This window comes from Lonchura striata, chromosome 5, assembly GCF_046129695.1.
Source record: "Lonchura striata isolate bLonStr1 chromosome 5, bLonStr1.mat, whole genome shotgun sequence".
NCBI classification, from domain to species: domain Eukaryota; kingdom Metazoa; phylum Chordata; class Aves; order Passeriformes; family Estrildidae; genus Lonchura; species Lonchura striata.
In genome coordinates this window covers 12,243,388-12,265,152 of record NC_134607.1, presented here as the reverse complement: position 1 = coordinate 12,265,152, position 21,765 = coordinate 12,243,388, and the positions used below count along the sequence as shown (strand labels likewise).

At 37.7% G+C, this 21,765-nt stretch overlaps 1 protein-coding gene across 8 annotated transcripts in view; it reads right to left on the bottom strand.

The window, feature by feature from the left end:
- Positions 1-21,765, bottom strand: part of ERC1 (ELKS/RAB6-interacting/CAST family member 1) — a 275,266-nt gene that overhangs the window by 173,547 nt on the left and 79,954 nt on the right. For all 8 annotated transcript variants that reach the window (XM_077783291.1, XM_077783292.1, XM_077783293.1 and 5 more), the window contains 2 exons: positions 17,031-17,198; positions 98-235 (listed from right to left, as the gene is read on the bottom strand). In XM_077783291.1, coding sequence (XP_077639417.1) covers positions 98-235; positions 17,031-17,198 — 306 coding nt within the window. The remainder of the gene's footprint in view (positions 1-97; positions 236-17,030; positions 17,199-21,765) is intronic.

The following is a 21,765-nucleotide window of genomic DNA, read 5'->3' as shown; positions in this document are numbered from 1 at the left end:
GAGAACAGGAACTGGATCGGAATCGGGAACTGCGTCTTGGCACGGGGCAGCAGCAGCAGGAACTTCCCAGGGAACTTCCAGCACTTCCCACACTCACTTTTTCTGCCAGTGCTTCTTCCAGCGTGGTCAAGGCAGTGTCAGTGTTTGTGGTGTCAGCCTGCAAGGATTTCACTCGATCCTTTAAGCTGCTCATCTGCTTCTCCTTGTCTCTCAACTGCTCTTGAAGGTTTTCAATCTTGAACAAAAGAAGCCAATTTTAAGACAACAGCAAGAAAAAAACATCCAAAATCATCTTAGGGTATATTAAATTATCAAAATTATTCTTAAAGCAAATGAAGCCTAGTTCTTATAATCCTACCTCAAAACATCAAGTGATGTAATCAAACCCATCAAATAATAACAAGGAATCTGTAAACTTTCCAACAGTCAGGAATAAATTCAGAGCAAGCAAGTCTGAGCAGTATTCACAAGAACAGCATAAGGAACAGCTATTATTCCAAGTTTCTGAGGATGTTGGGCACTGTGTCACAGAAGGATGATCAACACATTAACAAAGAAACACATCAAGGAAAGAAAGAAACGGAAAAAAACCTTACTGCATACGTAAACTAAAAAAAGCACTTGATAATTAAAAACTGGTGAAGTATTATTTTAAATACTTTCTTTGGGAGCATCATATTTTTTGCTATACTGGCAAGTTGCTTGTTCATCTTACATGGTGGCTTCCTATGTGATGGAGTATCACAAAGTGCCATTCCCTGGGTGGAAAATGTATCAGCCTTGTTTTCTGTGGGTATAGAATTTCATTTAATTAGGAGTTCTGAATATAGCTTTTGATACACTCAGAAGACCTAACACCAACTCTCTTTCATGCCTATATACACATCAAAAGAAACAGACACATTAACATGATAATAACATGTCAAAAACAAATTTATCAACAAAGGAGTAAAGTGCATACAGATTTCTCCTTGTTTTGTTCTGACAAGTTCTTCTTGCATCAGCAAATACACATTATAAACTAATGAATGACACATGGCATGGAAGACACCCAACTCCAAAACACTTGTAGCAACAGACTTTCAAAGACATTTCTAAGAAATACTGCAGCCAGGCAACCCCAAAGGCTACTTAGTCCCATATTCATAATGATCAACTAAAGTATTAACTAGCCTTTTGTTTCACCTGTTGAACAGCAGTTAGCATCTGCTTGGTTACTAGAAATACAGCAACTGTACTCAGGTTTTACTCTTCAACCCTGGAAAAACAGTTTCTGTGATTACAGAGCAAATGGCTCTCTGACACATGCACCACTACCTGTGCTATCTGTATTGAAATTACTTCTGGAATGTGGAACCCAGTAGAACATGGGGATTGGTTTATCTTCATCACTTGTTTCTATTAGAAAAGAACCTCAAAGCTATGCTCAAAACTGAATTTGGGCACAACACTACAAAACAAAATTAAAGGCCACCAAAAAACCATAACCAGAGATATCTCATGGAAGTCAGAAATAACTGTAAGAACTGAACATTCCTTTTTTATACACTCGTATCAGTTGTTTAATGCCTTGTTAGCACACACTTGTAGCCCACGGAGCTTCAGAAAGAACCCCACTAGTTCTGATGAAACATTTCTGGTGCCCACATGCAGGGCTGCCCAGGAGGCAGCACGCCCAGGAGTGGCTGCTTTGGACTTCAGCAGCTCCCAGTGCCATCAGCTGTCTAGACAGGCTGGCTGTTTGGACAGCTAACCATGAAAATATACTACAAAGAAGGCTGAGTTATTCTTAGACTCATGTTTACTTCTGGAGGAGAAACACTCACCAAAAGCTCTGGCTGGCTGAAGAGGGCATGGTGCAGAGTGGCTTTCTGCTGGGAGCAAACCACACATGAGAGGCAGCTAAATAATTCTGCTTCAGCACATATTAAGGTGCTTACCAAGGTAGCACAAGCCTTTATTTGCACCAGCCTAGTGTGCATTTTCATGTTTCAATGACACTGTTTGCTATGACCAGAGTAAGATGACAGCACTATGTACGACTGCTGTACCTCCCATTGCAACTGCACCCTCTGGTATTAAACACCCAAACCAAAAATGTGATGTGTATAAGGTGTGTACCTGTCTATTCCTTCAGTCTACTTGCAGATTTTTCAGACTGGTGCAATGAATGGTTATCACTGAGGGAATAGCAGGTGTGCCAAAATATTCCCAGTCATATTTAGGCACTAGCTAAAAAGCCCATGTAGCTCCAGCTGTGACTTTTGCAGGGTCAGGTAACTGAAGAACCAGGCCCTTACACTACAGAAAACTGCAACTGGCATTATGGGTCAAAACTGAAATATTTATGTAATAATAGGTGCAAAATTTCCCTATGAAATCACACTCAACAATAAATTGCCTTTATTCCATTTTTCTTCTAAATCTGCAATACTGTAACAAATAATAAGTATAGGCTCTCCACAACAATATAACCTTTAGAAGAAAGCAAATAGTCTCCACTCTGTCCATATAGGTAGTTAATGAAGAAACTTGCTCTTATGTCCTTGCAAGTAATTTGAGAATCATTTCAAAAAAAGAATAGACAATGCACTCCTAACAAAAAAAAAAAAAACCAAAAAAAAAAAAACAAAACACACACAACAAAACCAACCAACCAAACAAAAAAAAAAAAAAACAAAAACACAAAACCAAAAAGGCAATTCTGAGCAAAATCTCAAATAACTGATGAAAATGAAACAGGTAACCAGAATAGGGTCTTTCTGCTACCCAAGCAAAGATGAAATAAACCTTAAAGGAATCTCCACTGTGGAACACAGAGAGGTACAAAGATTGAATGAGCACTGTTATTCTTTAAATACTCATAGATAATAAATCTCCTCAGAAATGTTCCAAAAACCTAAGGAATATATATTCCTTATATATTCCTTTTATATATGTTTTTTTAATGTATTCCTTATATATAGTAATATATATATATATATTACTGTACCATATTTCTAAAAAAACAAAAAAATAAAAATAAAAAGTATATACTATTTTTAATTATTAGCAGTATTTTTTTTTCTTGCTATATTTACTCATTTTGCAGGGTAAAGCCAGCAATCTATGGCTATGTTAGCAACATTATCCTTATTGTAAAGGTACACATGGCTACTGATATCATCTGCCCTGCACATCAATTTTCCCATCAATAGTGATTTACTGGAATATTTTTTCCAACATTACCAGTTGTCAGGCATTATCACGTTTCAACTTGGATGATTTATTCTTAGTTTCGTGGAACTAATTATTTTGCCCTCCAGCCTTGAAGCACAGAGTAGAGGCAAGAGAAGCTTCATCTGGCATTCTGCTCCAAAGGCAAGGAAGTATTCTACGTCTTGAAACTACAGACTCAGTTAAAAGCCCACGGAAATGCAAATTAAAAACAGCCCAGGGATTAAAACGAAACACATCTAGTTAAATACCCATCAAGGCCACTAGATTCCCAGATTCCTCTAGTCAGGGGTTACTAGATACTGTGAATCATGCTGCAGCCAAGAAATTCTTCCATAGAGACAGTGTCCACCTTCTTGCCATGCCCTGGGGCATGAGGAAATTGAACACTTCAAAAACAATTTCTATTCTATCAGTGACTTCTGAATAAATGAACTGGATTGGTGCCTGGTCATTAAACCTCTTATGCAATCAACTGAACACTTGATAGTATTCCTTCAGTGTAGTGCAGGAGCAGATGTACAGAAGAGCATCTCAGAGTTCTGTTTAGCCTTACCCTTTTTTGATCCCAGCTTTCCCCTGTGGGGAGCAGCAATGTAAATAGGATCTCAATACTCAGAGGGGTTTCAAAAGGTTTCTGCTCCATTCCTGTGGCACAGACATCGAAATAAACAACAACTTCACATGAGCTGTTACTTTTCCAAACAGTTTTTCCTTGGTTTTGTAAAGGCACTGTTGGTCTCCCCAGCTCCAGGGTAAATGACCACAAGGAGATGATGGATTATTACCAACCACAGGCAGAAATGTTTCTTTCACATCAGGAATACTAACATGGACCAAAGATGCATTTTTGGAAGGGAGAGTGGGTGAATTAAGCAGGCATGTGATGACAGAATAGCTACAGCTCTGTCTAGGTCAAGACATGACACTCCCTTTAATGTAAAATTGATAATATAATAATAAAAATTAACAGCCTACAGTCATACTTGAATTGCTGGAATCCCACAGTATTTGAGAAGCTGAAAAAGATGGCCTCTCATCAAAATCAAAATGACAACAGTTAAAAAGACATGACTGTATAAAAAATATTTTTAAAATATACTGCTGTGGGGAAAAAGGAAAGAGGTGAGTGAGAGATCACCTTCAGTACTCAGAGACTGTTCAAGAAAGCTGTACCACTGGATTTAAAACTATTACTGTATTTCTGAAAGTCATGTTTTGGAGAACATAATGGAAAGTATATAAGCAAATACTACTGGGGAGTTTTCTAAGATTAAGCTCCAGTTTTGTCCATGTCACACTGAAAACCTCACCATTATAGTTGTCTTCCTATTGCAAATCCTGCAAAAGTACCACTAGAACAGTCCTGCATGAATTGCAAAAATGTGTATTTAATTTAGCATTAACAGATTCTATGAGTGTGAGAAGTAAGGTCTGCCACATGAGTGAATATCACTTACAGTACTATACTGAATCATTACACTGAAAGTAGTGTTCCTGCTATTAATTTTAAAGGTTAAATTCCCAAGACTAGCAACAATGTGAAGCTTTAGGCAAAGCATGTCTTCTTGCAAGGGTGATATTTTTAAGTTGTTTTGAAGTTCAGGACAGATCAAACAATTACCCTTTTTTTCAACAAGATTTTGGCAAATGCAAATCAGAGTTTCTTCCAAAGTTCAGCTGCACTCAGTATGCTTTCTTTTTTACTTTTATATCCAACCAATTGATATGAATATGGTAACATTATTGTCAAGTTATATTCAGAGATTCTTGTTCTTGAGGTATCATGCTAAAAGCCATTCCAGGGAACATTGGATTAATTTTTATTTTGCTTCCCAATAAACTTTTCTTTTTACTGCTCCTCTAGTTCAATGCTTACAGGGAACATTACTGCCTTTGCAGCATCACACTGGAATATTGTGCACTTTGGAAATGTCCTGATGTTGTTGGAAATGTCCCGATTTTCTAACACCTCAAACTGATATAGGGAGTCTTGGGCTAACAAAGGAACATACAGTTACCTTAAGAAAAAGAACCAGACTAGAAAGGGTTAGGACAGCATAGAGGGGGACAGGACTAAAAGTGAATTTTAAGTGGCTAAACTCCAGCATTCTGGTTCACTTTACACAACCATATGTATGAACTGCTACACGTGGTCCAGTTAAAATTCGAAACAGCTCCCAATTAAAAAACACCCCAAAGTTGCTTAGTTTTCCCATTCTCACTCTTGTGATTTCCAATCTGCAAAAAGTCTTTTGAAAGTAGCATAAAGCTCTATAGAGTTTAGCTTTACAAACAAAGTACTTTCTTGCTATGCAGCTTTGAAGGATGAAGAATTTAGTTTTGTAATTTCTACTTAAAAGCAAAACGTTAATTGTCAAATAAATAAATGGTTCACACACAGACACCTTGCTACTGCTACTGCAACTTGCAGGTGGAGAAAAAAAAAAAAATCTAGGTATTCACTATGAAGGATACTTAAAGAAATCAATGCTTTATTCTTGACCTAAGCTTGCAATCAGGATGACTTGAGAAAAGAATGGCGTGCAGGAAGAAGTACTGATTCAAGAAATATTAACTTGTACAGACAGTTAATTTTTTTATACCTCTAGCAAAAGAGCAACAAAGAATTGACAATGATCCAACAGACTATTCTTTTTCCATTGCCTTTTCATACAAGGGTGCTTTGTAAGTATATTTCTACCAGCCAGAAAAACAGTTAATCTATGTTTACCTAAAAAAATCTCTATTTCTGCTTGTTTTCTTTTGTCCTCCTTTCTTTTGCATAGCCAGCCAACCTCTGGTAGCATCAGTTTGCTGACAGATCACTGCAAGGCAGAACTAAGAACAAGAGTCAGCTTAAAGGGAATTGTAATTCTAGTATCTTCTAAATAGTAAAGGTTTTTTTCTGTGCTGTCACATTCCCTCTAACAAGCAGCATTTAAACCAAATTATATTCTCAGAATGTTACTACCATGTTTGCAGACCTTCTCTTCTTCTAATAAATAGCTTGAATTTCCTTCAAACCTAAGACAATCCTGTCACTAAAGTTTGCTTTATCTGAAAACTGATACTGAGAGGAATTTTTCTTACAAGCTTCTAAAGATACTCCAGCACAATTCAAATCAGGGGAAAAAAATAGGACTGCAAAGTTAAAACTCATTTTTGAGCTGGTAAATGTAATGAAATTCACATTTTCAGGGTAGCCAATATATATTGTTCTTAAACACTGTCTCAGTTCCAAAACACTGCCTAGAAAATATTATGTATTAGCAACAACTCACATCCTCAGACAGCTGTAAACCAGTTAAATTTAGTTGTGGAATTGCTTCATTCTGAGAAGGTTCAATAATATCGATAGCCTGACCCAGTATAAAACAGAGTGTTTGAATCAAAATTCTACCATGGACACTGGTCAGTACATGGCAGGGGTTTGACCTGAGAGGGAAAATACCCTTTCCAGCCCACTGATACTGCCTGTGTCTCAGAGCATGCAGAGGTTAGTATGAATGGACAATACTTTATCTAAAATGCAATCAAATATCAGAAATACAAAACCTGGTCAAAAGAGATTTGATTTGGCAATATGTGGGCCAGTTGGTTGTTTACATATGGTTAATTACGTAATCCATTAAAAAATCTCTATAATTTGTTTATCTTAGAGCTTCTCTGAGTGACTCCTTTTGTTGGTATTCATCAGGTAAGAGACTGCATCCATTATCCACCACCAAGCTTTCAACTTTGGTTGTTCATCAAGACAATTTGTTGGTTCTAACTTCAGTCTGATACTTTCATTCCCACAAGTAAGTCAAAACAAAACGCTGCTATCATAAGTACCAAACAAAATAGTTTAAACTCTGCTGCTCCTCTTCAATGAAATTTAGATATTACTCATTTATTAAAATGTCATTATACTGAGAACCATAATTGAAATCAGTTGGTAATTAATTTCCCAATGTCATTATGAATAGCATCTCTTTTGTTCAAATCCTGGCCTAATCACGCAGAATAACATCACGCTAATTCTCCTTTCAGCTGTGTCCTGACATTTTGAAGCAATCTCTAAGGCTGTGTTTTCCAAAGTTTTACTCCTACTACCTACCAAACACAAAAGGCAACTATTCTGGGGACATTTACTCACTCCTGTCCCGAGTCTCTGAATAGGCTTTGACAAAAATGTGCACAGATTTGACTTAGGAAAGCTCATTGCAGAGAAAATATAAATACTACAACTGGAATAATTTCATATTGATGAATCCCAAATGTTCAAAAAAAGAAAACTCTAAAGTACTTTACTGTGCAAGGCTGATAAAACAAGGGGAAAAAATCAAACCTAGTAATTGTTAAGTTAGATCTGATATTGTGTTTTGTAAGAAGCAGAATAAAACTAACAAGTTGTGACATTACTTTTAGAACATCTCAAGATTCACAAGGTTTACACTTAAAGTAACATTTTAGACGTGTAAAGTGAAAGTTTCTACACTAGCAATTAAACTTCTTTACTTGGATATACCATGTGCCGTATTTCATTGCTAATTACTGTGAAACAAACAGTCCTCATCCTGTGCCAACTTGATCTCTGTTACTCAGCAATACTGATAATGTTTTCCTGACTTGCTTGAGATTTTGATTTTGGTCCTACACAGAGTAAGGATGCTGCAATACTGATACCTCCCAGTTAGAGACACACAATACAGTGCTACATATCACACTCAATAGCAGAAAAAAAGGTCGGGAAAGACACAAAGAGAGGAAAGGCTGACCTCCTCAGAGCACTGAGAGAGCCACAAATGGAAATCAGGGAGCAGAAAAGACCAACCATTGAGGCAGACCAATGTATAGGCTGGGAACATGGGATTTAATGCTGATTATAAAGGAAATCCTCACAGCAAACTAAACTCTATTTACATTATCATTTAGGCTCGCTCAAGCAGAAGGCCGTACAACTTGAACAAAGATTTTAAATTAAATTACAATTCAGTCACTGAATTACTTTGCCCAAATCACTGATTTATTATCATCAAAGATACACTGTCCTCTATCCTGAGGGAAGACCTCCAGAAAGGAGGAATGCTTCTAATCCCAGTGTACAACATAACCAGTCAGCTGTGATTGTCCTGCTTCATTCTCCTGGAAAGGATATGGACTGATGAATAGCAAGGGATTAGGAAGCCATACTGTAAATACTAAATACGAGTGTGTGGTTTTTTGTGTGTGTATTTTTCAGTATTTAGCTATCACTGCTCTTACAGATTTACTTCACAACACAAATAGATAGGCGACTAAATATCAAACTCTCACATTAGTTAGTGCTCCATACTCATAAACCCCTAAAAATTTTAAAAACCTAATGCACCAAATTAGTATCATCATTTGCTGGAACTTCTCATGCAGAGGAACATCCTAAGTAGAAAATGTATGCTGTCCTGAGACAAAGGGACCTTAATTTCTCTGCTGACACTACTCCATGCTGACCAGTTTTCTTACCCTTTGGGAGAAATTACAGATTTCAAGCTATTAATATACTTGTGCCTTTTGAAAGTCCTAAAAACTGGATAAATTTGTGCAGAGACCCAGCTTTGAAGACTGTTTAGCATAATGGGTTCAAAATTCACTCCCAAATCCAGGAAACTATTAACTTAAACTGAAAAATTACTCCTTCCCTGTTCTAATGAAGATCCCTCAGCTGACTAACAGAATCACTAATGTCTGTTGCAGACACAGCTCAGACAAAACTCCCAGAGGCAGAAAATGCCTGGTGACCAAAGCGCTGGAAATGGTGAAGCCTCATGGCCCAGAGAGCAATGAAAAGCCATGTGAGGAAGACTGATGTAAGCAACCTCAAAAATGGCACATGCCCTTGCTTATCCTGCCTCTTCAATCATGGGGAAGTTTGTGTTTGTCTTGCATGACAGTGAATACACCAACAAAGCTTATTAGCTTTATCTTGCCAGAAAAACCACGTTTAATTCATAATGAAGGCAAAGGGTCCCAGAGTTGGCTGTTTTCCCAGCTCCCTTCAAGAAACCAGAGTTTGTCAGTTCCCCACCTATGAGTAATGTCCTGTCTTGCCAGTTAAGAGGTTATCTCTAGGCCCAAGAAGGATATAATATTAAAGTCACTTCTCCTCTCTGAGAGATACTAGAAAAGTTCCTTCCATATATACGACAGATTTGCCAAATTTGCTGAGTTGTGGTTTCAGATCATACCAGAAACTGGAATTGAGTTTTCCTGTAACTGAGCTGTTGCCATCAATCTCATATTAGAGCAGTGTGCATCAGTTTAAAACCCTTCCTCACCTGGCTGCGATAGCTGAACTACACAGCCAACATCCTTAACCTTAAAGTCCGTTTGCTTTCTTTGTGTGAGCCTACTTATCTACAAGGGCTACCTTAAGAAAAAAACCAATCAAGCACTTTAGTTACTAAAGTCAACAGGCAAGATTCTTTAATAGCATCAAATAGCATCAATATAAATGGAGAGAATATTCCTTACATTAGTTCTCAAAATAAGAAACTGACTTGCTATCTTTCACACAGAGCAACATGTGATTTTTTAAAAGAATATTAGCATACATCTGGGAATATAGGTATGTATGTTATGTATAATCCAGATATTTTTATTTTTTACTGTGGCACCACAAAATGCTCAAAAAATAGTACTATAAAAATAAAGAAGTACATTTTTCCACTTAAAAATTCTAAATTATAACATAGGCAGGCACAAAACCTTATTTTGAATCTAGTAGGTTTCTCTGCCATACATGCTGCAGCAGCAGTCATAACTGTGCACTAAAATTTACTGTAATAGCATAAACAGTATATTACTTGGGTATGTCCCTGGAGAATGCACTGTCACCTCTACCAGCACCTGCAAACCATGCACTATCTGCTATGGAAAATGCTGTCTCAAACTAAGCTTGTGGACCTTTTAGGATCCACATTCCAAAAAGAAAAATGTTTGTTATTAAATGGCTCAAAGGAATCAAAGACACGAAATCTTTGGGATATTCTTGAAGCTGTTGTAACAAACCCTGTATGGTAATCAGCCACCTTTAAAACTGAACTAGCAAGGAGCTTAAAAGTGATATGAAGAAACTGTGCCATTCTCCTGTCCTAATATCATCTTATTAGTTGTATATTCACAGAGGAAAAAACAAACCACAACACACCATGGCACGTGAGTTGGGCTGCAATTACTCTGAAAGGTCTTAATGGACTGTCAGAAAACTGGAAAGTCAAAATGGAGGGGTAAGAATCCCACTTTGAAAATGGTCAAGGCTCACTGTAAAATGAAAATAAATTCTGTGTCTTAATTTTCCATTTGGAAATTAAACAACTAATCTACCTGGATGTAAGGAATGAAAAAAAAACTCACAGGAAAACTATGCTGAATTTGAACTTACATAATGAAAACTCTTCAGTCTTCTTTGGCACTTTCATTGCTACCACAAGGAGTATTTTGAGAGAGATGAGGGATTAAAAGCCTGTCTAATTTTTCCTATTATTCTTCTAACTGAAGATAATACTACTGACATTATGAATTTCAATAAAAATCCCCCATGGTAAAGCAATTCTAGAAGTATACTGGTGAAAAGATAAGTTACTGTAGCATCACGGACACCAGGGGTAACCAATAAGCCAGAATAGCTTATATTTCTAAAAGGCACTAATTTCTATTTTGTCTTGCCCAGCTGTTGTCAGCAAGCCTGTAACATAAAGGTCTGAATGAAAGAATAAGCAGAAGAGGTCTGATATCACTTTAGGGACATAGAGGCACAAGTTCCCCATGGCCTTCCAGGACGCATCTTTGAGGTCACATCTGTCAGATTTAATAAAGAAGCTGACACAAGCCTTGTGGGGATGTCTGGTCTTTTTTGTGGCATTTGAAATCTCTGAACTGGGTTTAGAACCAGTTCAGGGGCATGACCTGAGACCTGGAGTAAAAAGAGCAGAAGTACAGCTTACAGAAATACTCCTGTGTAGGTCTCAGATTCAGTCAAAGAGAACATGTAAAATTTCTAACCAGGCAGAAGCCTGAGCAAGTGCTGAGAAAGAATGTAAATAAGTTCTTTATCTCTCTTGTTATGCACATTGTTTATAGTTAGGTTTTGCCACTGTGTGTCATTCACTGCACACCAATAGGTGAGTTGTTTTTCACCTCAGGACCAATGGAGTTGGTCTGCACAAATCTCTGTATAAAAGAGCAATGTATTGTGAAATAAATCAGAGTTATACTCTCAGCCTTCTGACTTGGAGTCTATTCATTCCAGTCCTGTCTCAACAGTGTCACTCCTGTAATTGGGCAGGATAAGCCCCAAAGTCAGGATGAAAATTATCTATTTCATCAACTCTAGCTGAACAGAAAGTGCAACACATCCACCCTTCCCTCCCTGCAGAATCTGGGCTGATGAGCTGAGCCTGTATGCCAAATGTCCTCCTTAAATGTCCATGATTCAAGCACATTAAAAGTAGAGGATAAGTTTGCCCACAGGAATATTACAGAGGCAAAAAATCATCCAGTCTGAACCAGGGGGGTACATGCCCACCCACTTTGTAAATGAACATGCAGCCCATTTTTGCTGGGCCAGTCTTTGCCCTTTGCTGCTGAGTTATTCCTCTCTGCATAATTCACACAAATAGAGACTCAGAAACACTGCAAGTATGACCAAACCATTGCCTACAGTGTGGACACTGTGGGGACTTTTAAGCACTAAATGCCATCGTTGAGAGACACTCAAAGGCATGTCTCAAAGTCCAGCCTGCATTTTATGAATTCTTAGAAAACCATATATTCATTAACTTGGTAGGCAAATTCAAGGTCACACCTTGGATGAAATTAGATAACTGAAAATGCAGTTCCTTCTCTGAGCTCTCTCATCTCCTCAGGGTTGTGGGAGAGGAGCTATCTGAGTAGGTAAACCTACTTGAAAGATGAGAGAATAAAAAAAAAGTAAAGATTAAAGTACAAACACCACACTTCTAAGTTAGGAATACTAAACCAACAATGCCATTGCAATAACTATGAGCACCACTGATTTGAAACAACTGAGTTACACATTTTGTTTGCTGCACCTCTCTCCTGCCATACAGTATTTCTAATCATTAAGCATAAGATATTTACTCTGATTTCTAAGTTTTCTGGAAAACAGAGGACATTAATCTCCTGTGGAGAAAGGCACTGCTTCTTATTCAAAAGTGTAGGAGCATTTGAAATCTTCCCAAATTCTAGCTAAACAAGTCAGCACAGCCACCAAAGAAAAAAATAAATCTGTGTTCTGCCTTTATCACAGGTCAATTACCACACAGAGTATGGGGAGCTGCCAAAAACACTGTTATGTTCAGACACTAAAACTTGCATTTTATTTGCCTGCAGCTATATTGCACAAAGAAGGGAGTGTTAGCCCCCCTCCCCAAGACAAAACACGACCTATCCCCAAAGCAAGAGGTGATTAATTCCCTGTTGTTTTAGTTTTTATTTTACATGTATTATCACTTATCTTTTGTCCCAAATGCCATTCCCCTAAAATGCTTTGATTGCAAAATATTGATTTTTTTTTCTCTCATTTCTTTGCACCTTTGTTTGCCAGCACAGATAGACAGATACAGCAAAAAGAGTAATGAAGCACCATTTAATATTTTTCAGGTTCAGATTTCAAATTTTCCCAGCATGGTCCCTATTTTATTTTCAAAGATATTCTCCCCTGGTCTTGAGTTCTAACAACTTAAAATGAGATTTTATGCAAGATCTATTTTAAATGAAATGAGAAAAAATAATCCCAAAGCTCTATAAAACTAAGTTTTTTGCATTAAATTTTCAGATATAAAGCCAAGTTTCCAAATTTCTAGCATATGCCCTTCTTCTGTTGTCTGAAATAAAGGTACTACCAAGCAGCATCACTGTATGAGCTTAGAACTGGAAAGACTCCAGGATTTAAAATGTGAAGCATATGGTTTCCTCAGCAACCCGGAAAATGTATTTTGGTGCCTACTGGGTATCAGTGATGATGCCAATTGTCATGTTAATTTTTCAGATCTTTGCTGCTCATAATCTTCTTCTATGTTGTTTAACTGATATCTAATCAGCCAGTAAATGTTCATTACTTTCTTTACCATGAATTTTGGATGACTAAAAAGTATACTTTATAGCTTACTAGCTTTAACCAATACAACAAAAATAATGGTTCATAAAGCAAAGCATGGGGTGGTCCGAGGCCATGAATCCAAAAGAGAGACCCAAAAAAAAGGGTGCGCTTAAAATAACTTTTTGGTTCAACAGCAACAATTTAGTATAGCACAGTTTTGGGCACCAAGCCAAACAATTCCGTGCCAGTGTCACCAGAAAAGGTGATTGCACATCCAAAACGGTAACAGAAAACAAAAAAATCATGAGGTCCAAATGCCCATTCAACTATGGCTACATTCTAGCACAGGCAATCTCTAAATTTCAAAAGAAGTAAGCAACTCTTCTTAAAAGGCCAAGTTATTCAAGTAATTAATTTTTAATAAATTCTATTATTTTCAGATCTTTATCACTTTAGCTTTTGCTCCAAACTTTCTTTGTACCTGTGCAAAATTTAGTTGATTAGAATACAACTTCAAAAATATCTAACTTCAAAAATGGCTGAGTACATGCTGAAGGAAGAGTACTTGGTGAAAACTGATTGAATAGTATGTACTAATCCAATTACTGATTTGCTTAAATTCTTTCAACATGTCATATCTTTACCCTGTTCCTTCTCATAACTACTGCTTCCAAATACATATTGTTCCATACAAAAATACTAATTAACACTATACAAGAAAAGCACTTTTTGTACCACATGCCTTTCATGATCTTCCACCCTATTCAGTTAAAATGTCCAAGTACCACTTAAACCATATCAATAAACTTAAAACAAACATTTACTATCAGATAACTAAGGCAGCAAGAGAAAAACCCAGACAAACTCCTATCTGTAATATCTATGACCTCTGAAGATACTTTAAACTAGACCTTCAGATCTTCAACTAGAATATAAGACTAAAACCTGATCTGTCTGAATATACTAGTTTGTAACCAGACAGAGGAATAAAAAGACAATTGTGCATAAAGGTAAAAGTTTAAAGATTTTTGTTTTGTTTTGGTTTGGTTTTTGTTTGTTTGTTTGTTTGTTTTAATGGCAATAAAATTCTGAACTGTCCTGGAAGATCTGAAAGATAGCACTTGTATAAAGCAGAAAACAAAATGTGCACTTTAATAAGATGCACTCTAGAAATGCAAAAACAGAAAAAACAAATCACAGTTTACAAGGGTTAAGAGAAAAATATTTATATGTGAGGAGCTACAGGCTTCTGAGTTTCCAGGCAGAGGGCAGAAATAGCTATCTGTGCAGTCAAAAAAGGACAGCCATATATACCATATAAAAATGAGACTTCATAATTTTTTCCTAGCATCTGAAACAGATATTATGCAAGTTCTCATAAAAAAAATCAGACAAGTCTTTCCTCAGGTATTTTCTCAAGCTCTGCTTTTCTGTAGAAAAATTTTAAAGAGAACAAGAAAATGCAAAGCCATATCTATAGAAAATCCCACACCTAGCCTTCAATTCCAGGTCTGGACAAGTAATTAAAAATCTGAGCTAAAGACATCAATCCTTGAACTTCAAAGGCCTGAACTTCCAGTTATTTACCCCAGGCTATACAGAAAACTAAAAGGAATTCCATATTGCACCACAAACCTCACACAAAAGAACTGTCACCTGGATTCTCCACAAGAATATTCTAGGTTATCTAGTTACAGAAATGGAAAAAAAAAAATCTTTGAATTTACAACTCTCACAATTTCACTGCTCATGTTAAAGAAAATGCCTCCAGCAACTCCAAGGCTAAAGCAAATTCAAATCTCTGCTTGTGATTCTAGTTAACAGCAGGAAATATACAGTTTTCTACAGACAGGTTTATGTATTTTATACAGAGAAGCTGTGGATGCTCCATCCCTGGAAGCATTCAATGCCTGGCTGGATGGGGCTTGGAGCATCCCGGTCTAGTGGATGGCACCCCTGCCCATGGCAGGGGAAACTGGACCTGGATGACCTTTAAAGTAAGTCACTTTCAGCCCAAAGCATTTGCATTTTATGGCGCTTTGTTTCAGTGGGTTTTGTTTTGTTTTGCTCAGAGATAGGTTTACAGAACACCACAAACTGCAGTTTATTATGGCAGTGTTATCCTCAGTGGAGCCATACAGAAGAAGAGGACCTCAGAGCTTTCACTCTCAAAAGCCTGGGTCCTTTCTTTCCAACCTGAAAAGACCAGGTACTTTCACTTGAAGCAGCAGGGAACAGTCCTGAAAAAATAGGTCAGATGCATGAACACACAAAATGAAACTGTCTCAATATGGATTACAGTGTTCTCAAAATAAACAGTATTTAAAAAAAGAATCTTTAGAGCTGCCTATAAATGATCTAATGAAAGATCATTCTCAAGTGTCAAGTAGAGCAAGAAACCGTGTGAAAAAGCCATGTAAGAGTGAATGGAAATAAAACAACCTCAGTGACATTTAACATTTACACAAATGTCAGACTCCCCACCCCTTGGTTAAACATTCAGCTGGGATCTCAAGCTGTGTCTGGAGGTTGCATGACCAATTTTGTAAAACAAAAAGAAACACAGCACAAAAATCAGAAATCTGTGTTTGTAAAAAGATGAACAGTCAATAAAATGAGACCGTGAAAACATGGAATTAGGGCTCTGCTCTAGAATTATTAATTACTTATTTATGGCTCAAGTCCATGCCTCAACTTCCATTCCTGCATGACATTTGCTGTAACAGAACTGAACATGACCTAAACCTTCATGATTTATGGCTATAGACAAGAAGAAAAGGCATTGGCCAGGTATCAAAAATTAATCAATATTCTGAACTATTAATATCACAAGAATTCTGGCAAATTGTTTAAAGGTCTAGGGAAAAAAACAGAACAAAAAACCCACATCCTCAGCTTAATACACTGAATAAGAGCTCCAAGAACAGCTTCTCTAAAGATACAGAGAAAGAAATGTTCTTCAAATTAAAATTTATTGCCATACACGCATTTCTCTATTTTCACCCTGTTTGGAGGAAAATTGAGATATACTGTGTGTGCAATTTGCTACCAATCATCCATAATGACATCCACTGCCCTAGGGCCCAATGCCCTTTGGGATGCCTCTCTAATTTGACGTGGCCTACATGATTTTTTACCCAGACCACACCCAGTTCACTGATAAGGTCTACATTTTCTTATCCAAAAAGATATGAAGGATAGTCTGATTATCCTATTCTAGCACTTCCCAAGAAATATTAAGTATGATAATACAGCATTTCTAACAAAACTTACACAAAATCCTTCACAAACTTTCCAAGTCAGTTACAGAGAAAGCATCTTAATTGCTTTTACTGATACAACCCCTCATTCATTCAGTCACATACTGAAGTCATGATCAGCCAGTGGCCTGTGCTTCAAATCAGCATGGCTTTGGTAAGGCGTTGGGTGGGAAAAGATTGATTTTTCAGATGATGTGCCCTTATAAAACTGTCTCAGCCACTGGTAACGGAAGCAGAAGAAAATGGAAGCAGAAGAAGCACGTGCAATCACAGAAAGGCAATAACCTCTGTTTTGAATTCCAATTTTTTGTCAAAAATTCAAATAAATTCATCCTTCATCATATTCCCACTACATCAATGGACTCGAACTTTTATCTCCAGAATGCACATTCTAGTTCAGGCTTTTTGACAGCCTTGGAAATTGAGATGCATCAGAGGTGTTTATCTGATTCAGAGCTCTCCAATCTTACCTTCTTCTGAAGAACATTAACTTTGCGCTCCTTCACCTCCAGCATGTCCTTGAGGTCATGGATCTCTCCTGCCTGAGTCCCCTTCTCCTCTGCCATCTCCTGGATCTGCTTTGTCTTCTTATTCAGCATAGTCTCCTTCTCTTCCAGACGCAACCGCAGCGCATCCACCTGGATTCAGAAACGCAGAACAAGCTTTGTTTAGCACACAGACAGAAACTTCAGGGAAATTAAACTGCACTTCCACAGGGGAAAGATTGAACACCTTTAAGAATTCAACTTACATAAGACTGGGATAAAACAGTTATCATAAGTGACAGGAGATTAAATACTAAAAATATTCAACTGTGTTATTCCCAACTATATGAGAATAATGCTCCCTCTTGGAAAACCTCAAATCACACTTCTCACATAACTCAGGCTTGTATCACACAATACTGAAATGTTTTTCCTCAAAGTAGAAACCAACACAATGTGCTGTGGAGAAGTTACCTCACATGCAGGGAAACTGACCCCTTTATTTGAAACCTTACTAATAATCAGAGAATAAACATTGACTCCCTGTACCAGTCACTTAATATTCTAGGTTTTAATGACAGTAGTAGCTGAGCCTGAAGGTAATGAAAGCAGAGCTATTTGCAGCCACTGAAGATCACAACTGGAAAGAGGTTACCTTAGGGTGGCTAAGAATATTTTCACTTAAAAAGCAAAGTAATTGTTTAAATATAACGTGTTTTCCACAGCATGCAGTTTTATATTAAAGGCAAAATTGAACAAATTACACAGTACAGGATATTTTGGGTGCAATTTGGACACACAAACACACTTAGGGCTCCCATGGCCTGAGTGAATTTAGAAACACACTCTGGGAACTCTGTGGTGACCTCAAACTTCAAAACTGCATGTTGAGCATCTTTTGCTTTTCCTTCTGCATTTCTCTTCCATATGTGAAACAGAGCTCACAAGACAAAGGAAATGGGAGAAGGAATCAGAGCTACCTGAATATAAAATCAATGAGAAGAGTAAGGTCACTACAGAGCACAGACTAATCTCAAAGACTATTGTGGAATACGAAATCCAACACCACTAACCTGCTCACTAAACCCAAAGAAATTCCCTGACCCCTATCCACTCAGCATTCAGACAGCTCAACTCTGCCAGCTTGGCTGCTAATCTTATTTGACAGTATCAGATTTGGTTCCTGTTAGCTGAATCCATTACAGGACATCAGTCACACAGAGTAAATGGGCTTATCCATTAATTTCTTGGTCCTCCTGCACAGCACAGACTAGTAGAGACATGAAGTAAAAGGATGACAACGGCTGGACAACTCCAGCTGGGGTAAGAATTTAGGAATTTACTCTGTTTATGGTATTTTGTGCAACATCTAGTGTTAACATGTCGTTCTATTTCCATTTTATTTGAGTTGTTAATGGAAAAGTTGTCTCTGAGGCTCTACATTTCTAGTGTTCCACCCACAAAACCCTTTGGTATTTTGTCTGCCTCCTTTCACAGAGTGCAGTAAGAACTTTCCAGCGGGGAAAAGAACTGCCCTGCTCTCCCCATCAGCGCCACAAACCCACTGCCACCTCTGTGTCTGGAGCCTTCTCACTTACACGTACGTTATTAAAATCACATTCCTGACTTCTCACCCAGCAAGTGGGGCATTATAGCGTGATCTGCAGGGATATTCAAGTACCAGGTCTTACCCAAACATGATTTATAGGATGGGATAGTATTTGTAATGAAAGGTTTAGCAGGTGGATCACGCTTTGTCTTCTTTTTTAAAACATACAATTCTGTAGATTGATTAGGTATGTTCTTTCCTGGGAATCTTTGATATTAAAGCTAAGAGTCACTTTCATTAATTCTTCAAGTGAAACAGAAAATCTCCCTCGCAAGAAAATAGACATAATCTTAACGTAGACATAATCTTAATGTGTTGCAAAATATTTGAGACAGTCCAGATGCCTACAGCACAGCATTAAGTGAAAAGAGAACATCTGCAAATAGAAATTTATCCACAGAATGGCTTCCATTTTCTGATTGATCATTCTCTTTGAACTCTATATTAGCTTATGGTTTGGGGTAAATTGCATTCCTGGTTTCATTTGTGTGAGGTCTTTGCCTAGGAAACCACAGAAAACACTTTCAAAAGTATTTTCAAAGGCTGGCAGGATACACAATCATCACCTTAGCACTATTCCTGGCAGAACACTGCTCTTGTTTATCCATGTCAGCTCAGTTTATGGCATCCTCCCACAGTGACAAGAATTGAGGTCTGTGGGAGACAGATGATGCCAACTTCAACAGAGTCAGCTTAGGATTTTCTCAGTACACGGAAACAATCAGGCAAACACTACTGAGGTGCTGGCGCCCCTTCTCCTGAATTTTGTGTCTTGGATGATTTTGTCTTAACCCTGTGTTAACCTGTTTCCCAGTAATGGACTGCCATGTCTTCAATGATGCATTGCAGGTACACCTTGCAGTGCAGCTCAGGCCAGTCCCTTGTGTCACAAGGGGCTCGCTCACTTGCCCTGCCTGCAGCACCCAATTGCTCATGAAGCTTTAGCAAAACAAGCACACCTTTAACCCTCCAAGGTACAGGGGACCTCTCTTCAGGTGGATACCACACACAAGACTTAAATTTCTTCACTGTAAGAGTGATATATGGAAAAACTGTGTTGGGAACCACTGACTTGTCTTCACAGAGTTTTCCAGTAGCTGTAAATAACGTTCTATGTCTCTGCTCTTAATGTGTCTAGCCATACATGAAACATGCAGAAGTCCAAATTTCTAAGGAAAACTCATCCATTAGTAGCTCAAATTACTACCAGAATAAGCACAATTAATGAAAATATATTTAATAGAAATCTCATCTTAAGCCTTTTTTTGAATCTCAAATTCTGTAATGACAGTCTTAGCTTTCAAAATATTTCCAAACTACAGGAAAATAATTTACATTTTCAGAAATCCACAGTGAGTTTCAGACCTCACTGTGTTTCTCACTGTGCTCCTGAGTTTCAGGAGCTTGTATTAGTAGGACTGAGATTGAAAACAGGGGTTTTTTTTTCTGAATTTTATCACCATCTCCACTGTACAGCAGCAAGCAAGTTATTCTGACCCTGGTGATTCCCACCTGGGTTTATGAAGATGTCAGTGATGCCTAGAAAAAACAGCATACTCATTTTTCCTGAGTGATTCTTCACATCCACCCGATACCTGTTCAAACCATGGCTGAACCATAATTTAGATAAGTGAACCAAACCATACTTCACTCAGTGGTATTAGAAGGTACTACCTGCCCTATGCTATATCCAAGCCCCAATTGCTCTGTAACAGCAACATTCTAAAGTCTAATTCTCTGTAGGTATGACTACAGTAGAGGCAGCAGAAGGAACAGGTGGATTACCAATCCTGAAATGTATATTCAAGAGTGTGCAAAGGTTTCTAATAGGAGTCAGCCACTTTTTAAAGCAGATGTTGAAGTAATTCTGTCAGCATTCAGAATTTAAAGACATTGAGAAATGCATAGAAACATGAAATTATAATTGGTATGTGAGGTGAGAGTTGCTTTTTACCTACTATAGCTATTGTTAGATGAAGTCTCCAAATATGAGTACATTTTTAAAAGGATCAGTTTCATGACATTCCATTACTAACTGGCAAACATTTATAAATCAAGAGAAGGAGTTTACCTTTTTACTGTCAGCATAGTCTGTAATTAAGTCTTTAAAGCAATGTTTATTAACTGATTTGAATGCAGCACTAGCACAAGACTTAAATTAATTCTCTATTTTTGACAGTGATCTTTCTTTTTAAGCAGAGCTGACTCTTCACCTCCTTATACAAGTTGCAGCAATATCCAGGATGATCTGTAGATGAGAGTGAATTCTCCATGAGCATTTAGCTCCCAGATGTCCAGACAACTTAGATTACACAACGATGCCATGGAGCAGAAGTGTTTAGCTCCTGCCAGGGTTAAAAACTCAGTGCAGGACAGGTGTGCTGCTCCCAAGGCCTATTTGGGTCAGAAGTTCACTCCACTGCTCTTCCACAAGCTCTAGCACAAGACATTAAACACCTGAGCCCAGTGAACTCAGTGAACTCAGTTCTGTGAGCTCACCTCAATGTTTGCAGGTGCCAGCACTGGGTGTTCAGGTAGCTGCTGCTGCTAAGTTTTGTGAGAAACACCCAGCTCCCATCTGAACAACCCTCATTAGATGTAACCCACTCCTATGTCTTCTGATTTGGCAGAATCCACTGCAATTTAAAAATGCCAGGATAAGCCCCAAAAGAGAAAGATCTTCAGAAAATTTTATGTTCTAATGAGACATTCAAAGCAAAGAAAAGCTTCCACATTATTAGATTCATTTTTCTACTGAATATTAGTCTGAATTTACCACAGGAACAGACCAATTACAAAACCATGCCAGCTTGGGCAGTATACAAAAATAAAGGAGAACATTCTCGCTGGTTAATGCAACTTCCCACTGAAGCCACAGAACTTCTGGCACTGATCTAAGCTGAAGGGCTCACTGGGTGAACACTTTATATGGATAAAGCCTTAATTCCAACATAAATAGTGACTTGTTTTTTGTTTTGTTTACAAAGTGACTGTACAATTTTAGAGCTATTTTTAAAGGTTTCTACAGCAACTGAAAAGTTAACCACAATATCCTCTCCACCCAATAGCCTTCAAGATAAACACCCCCCAGACAGCTCATTGCTGTTTGCA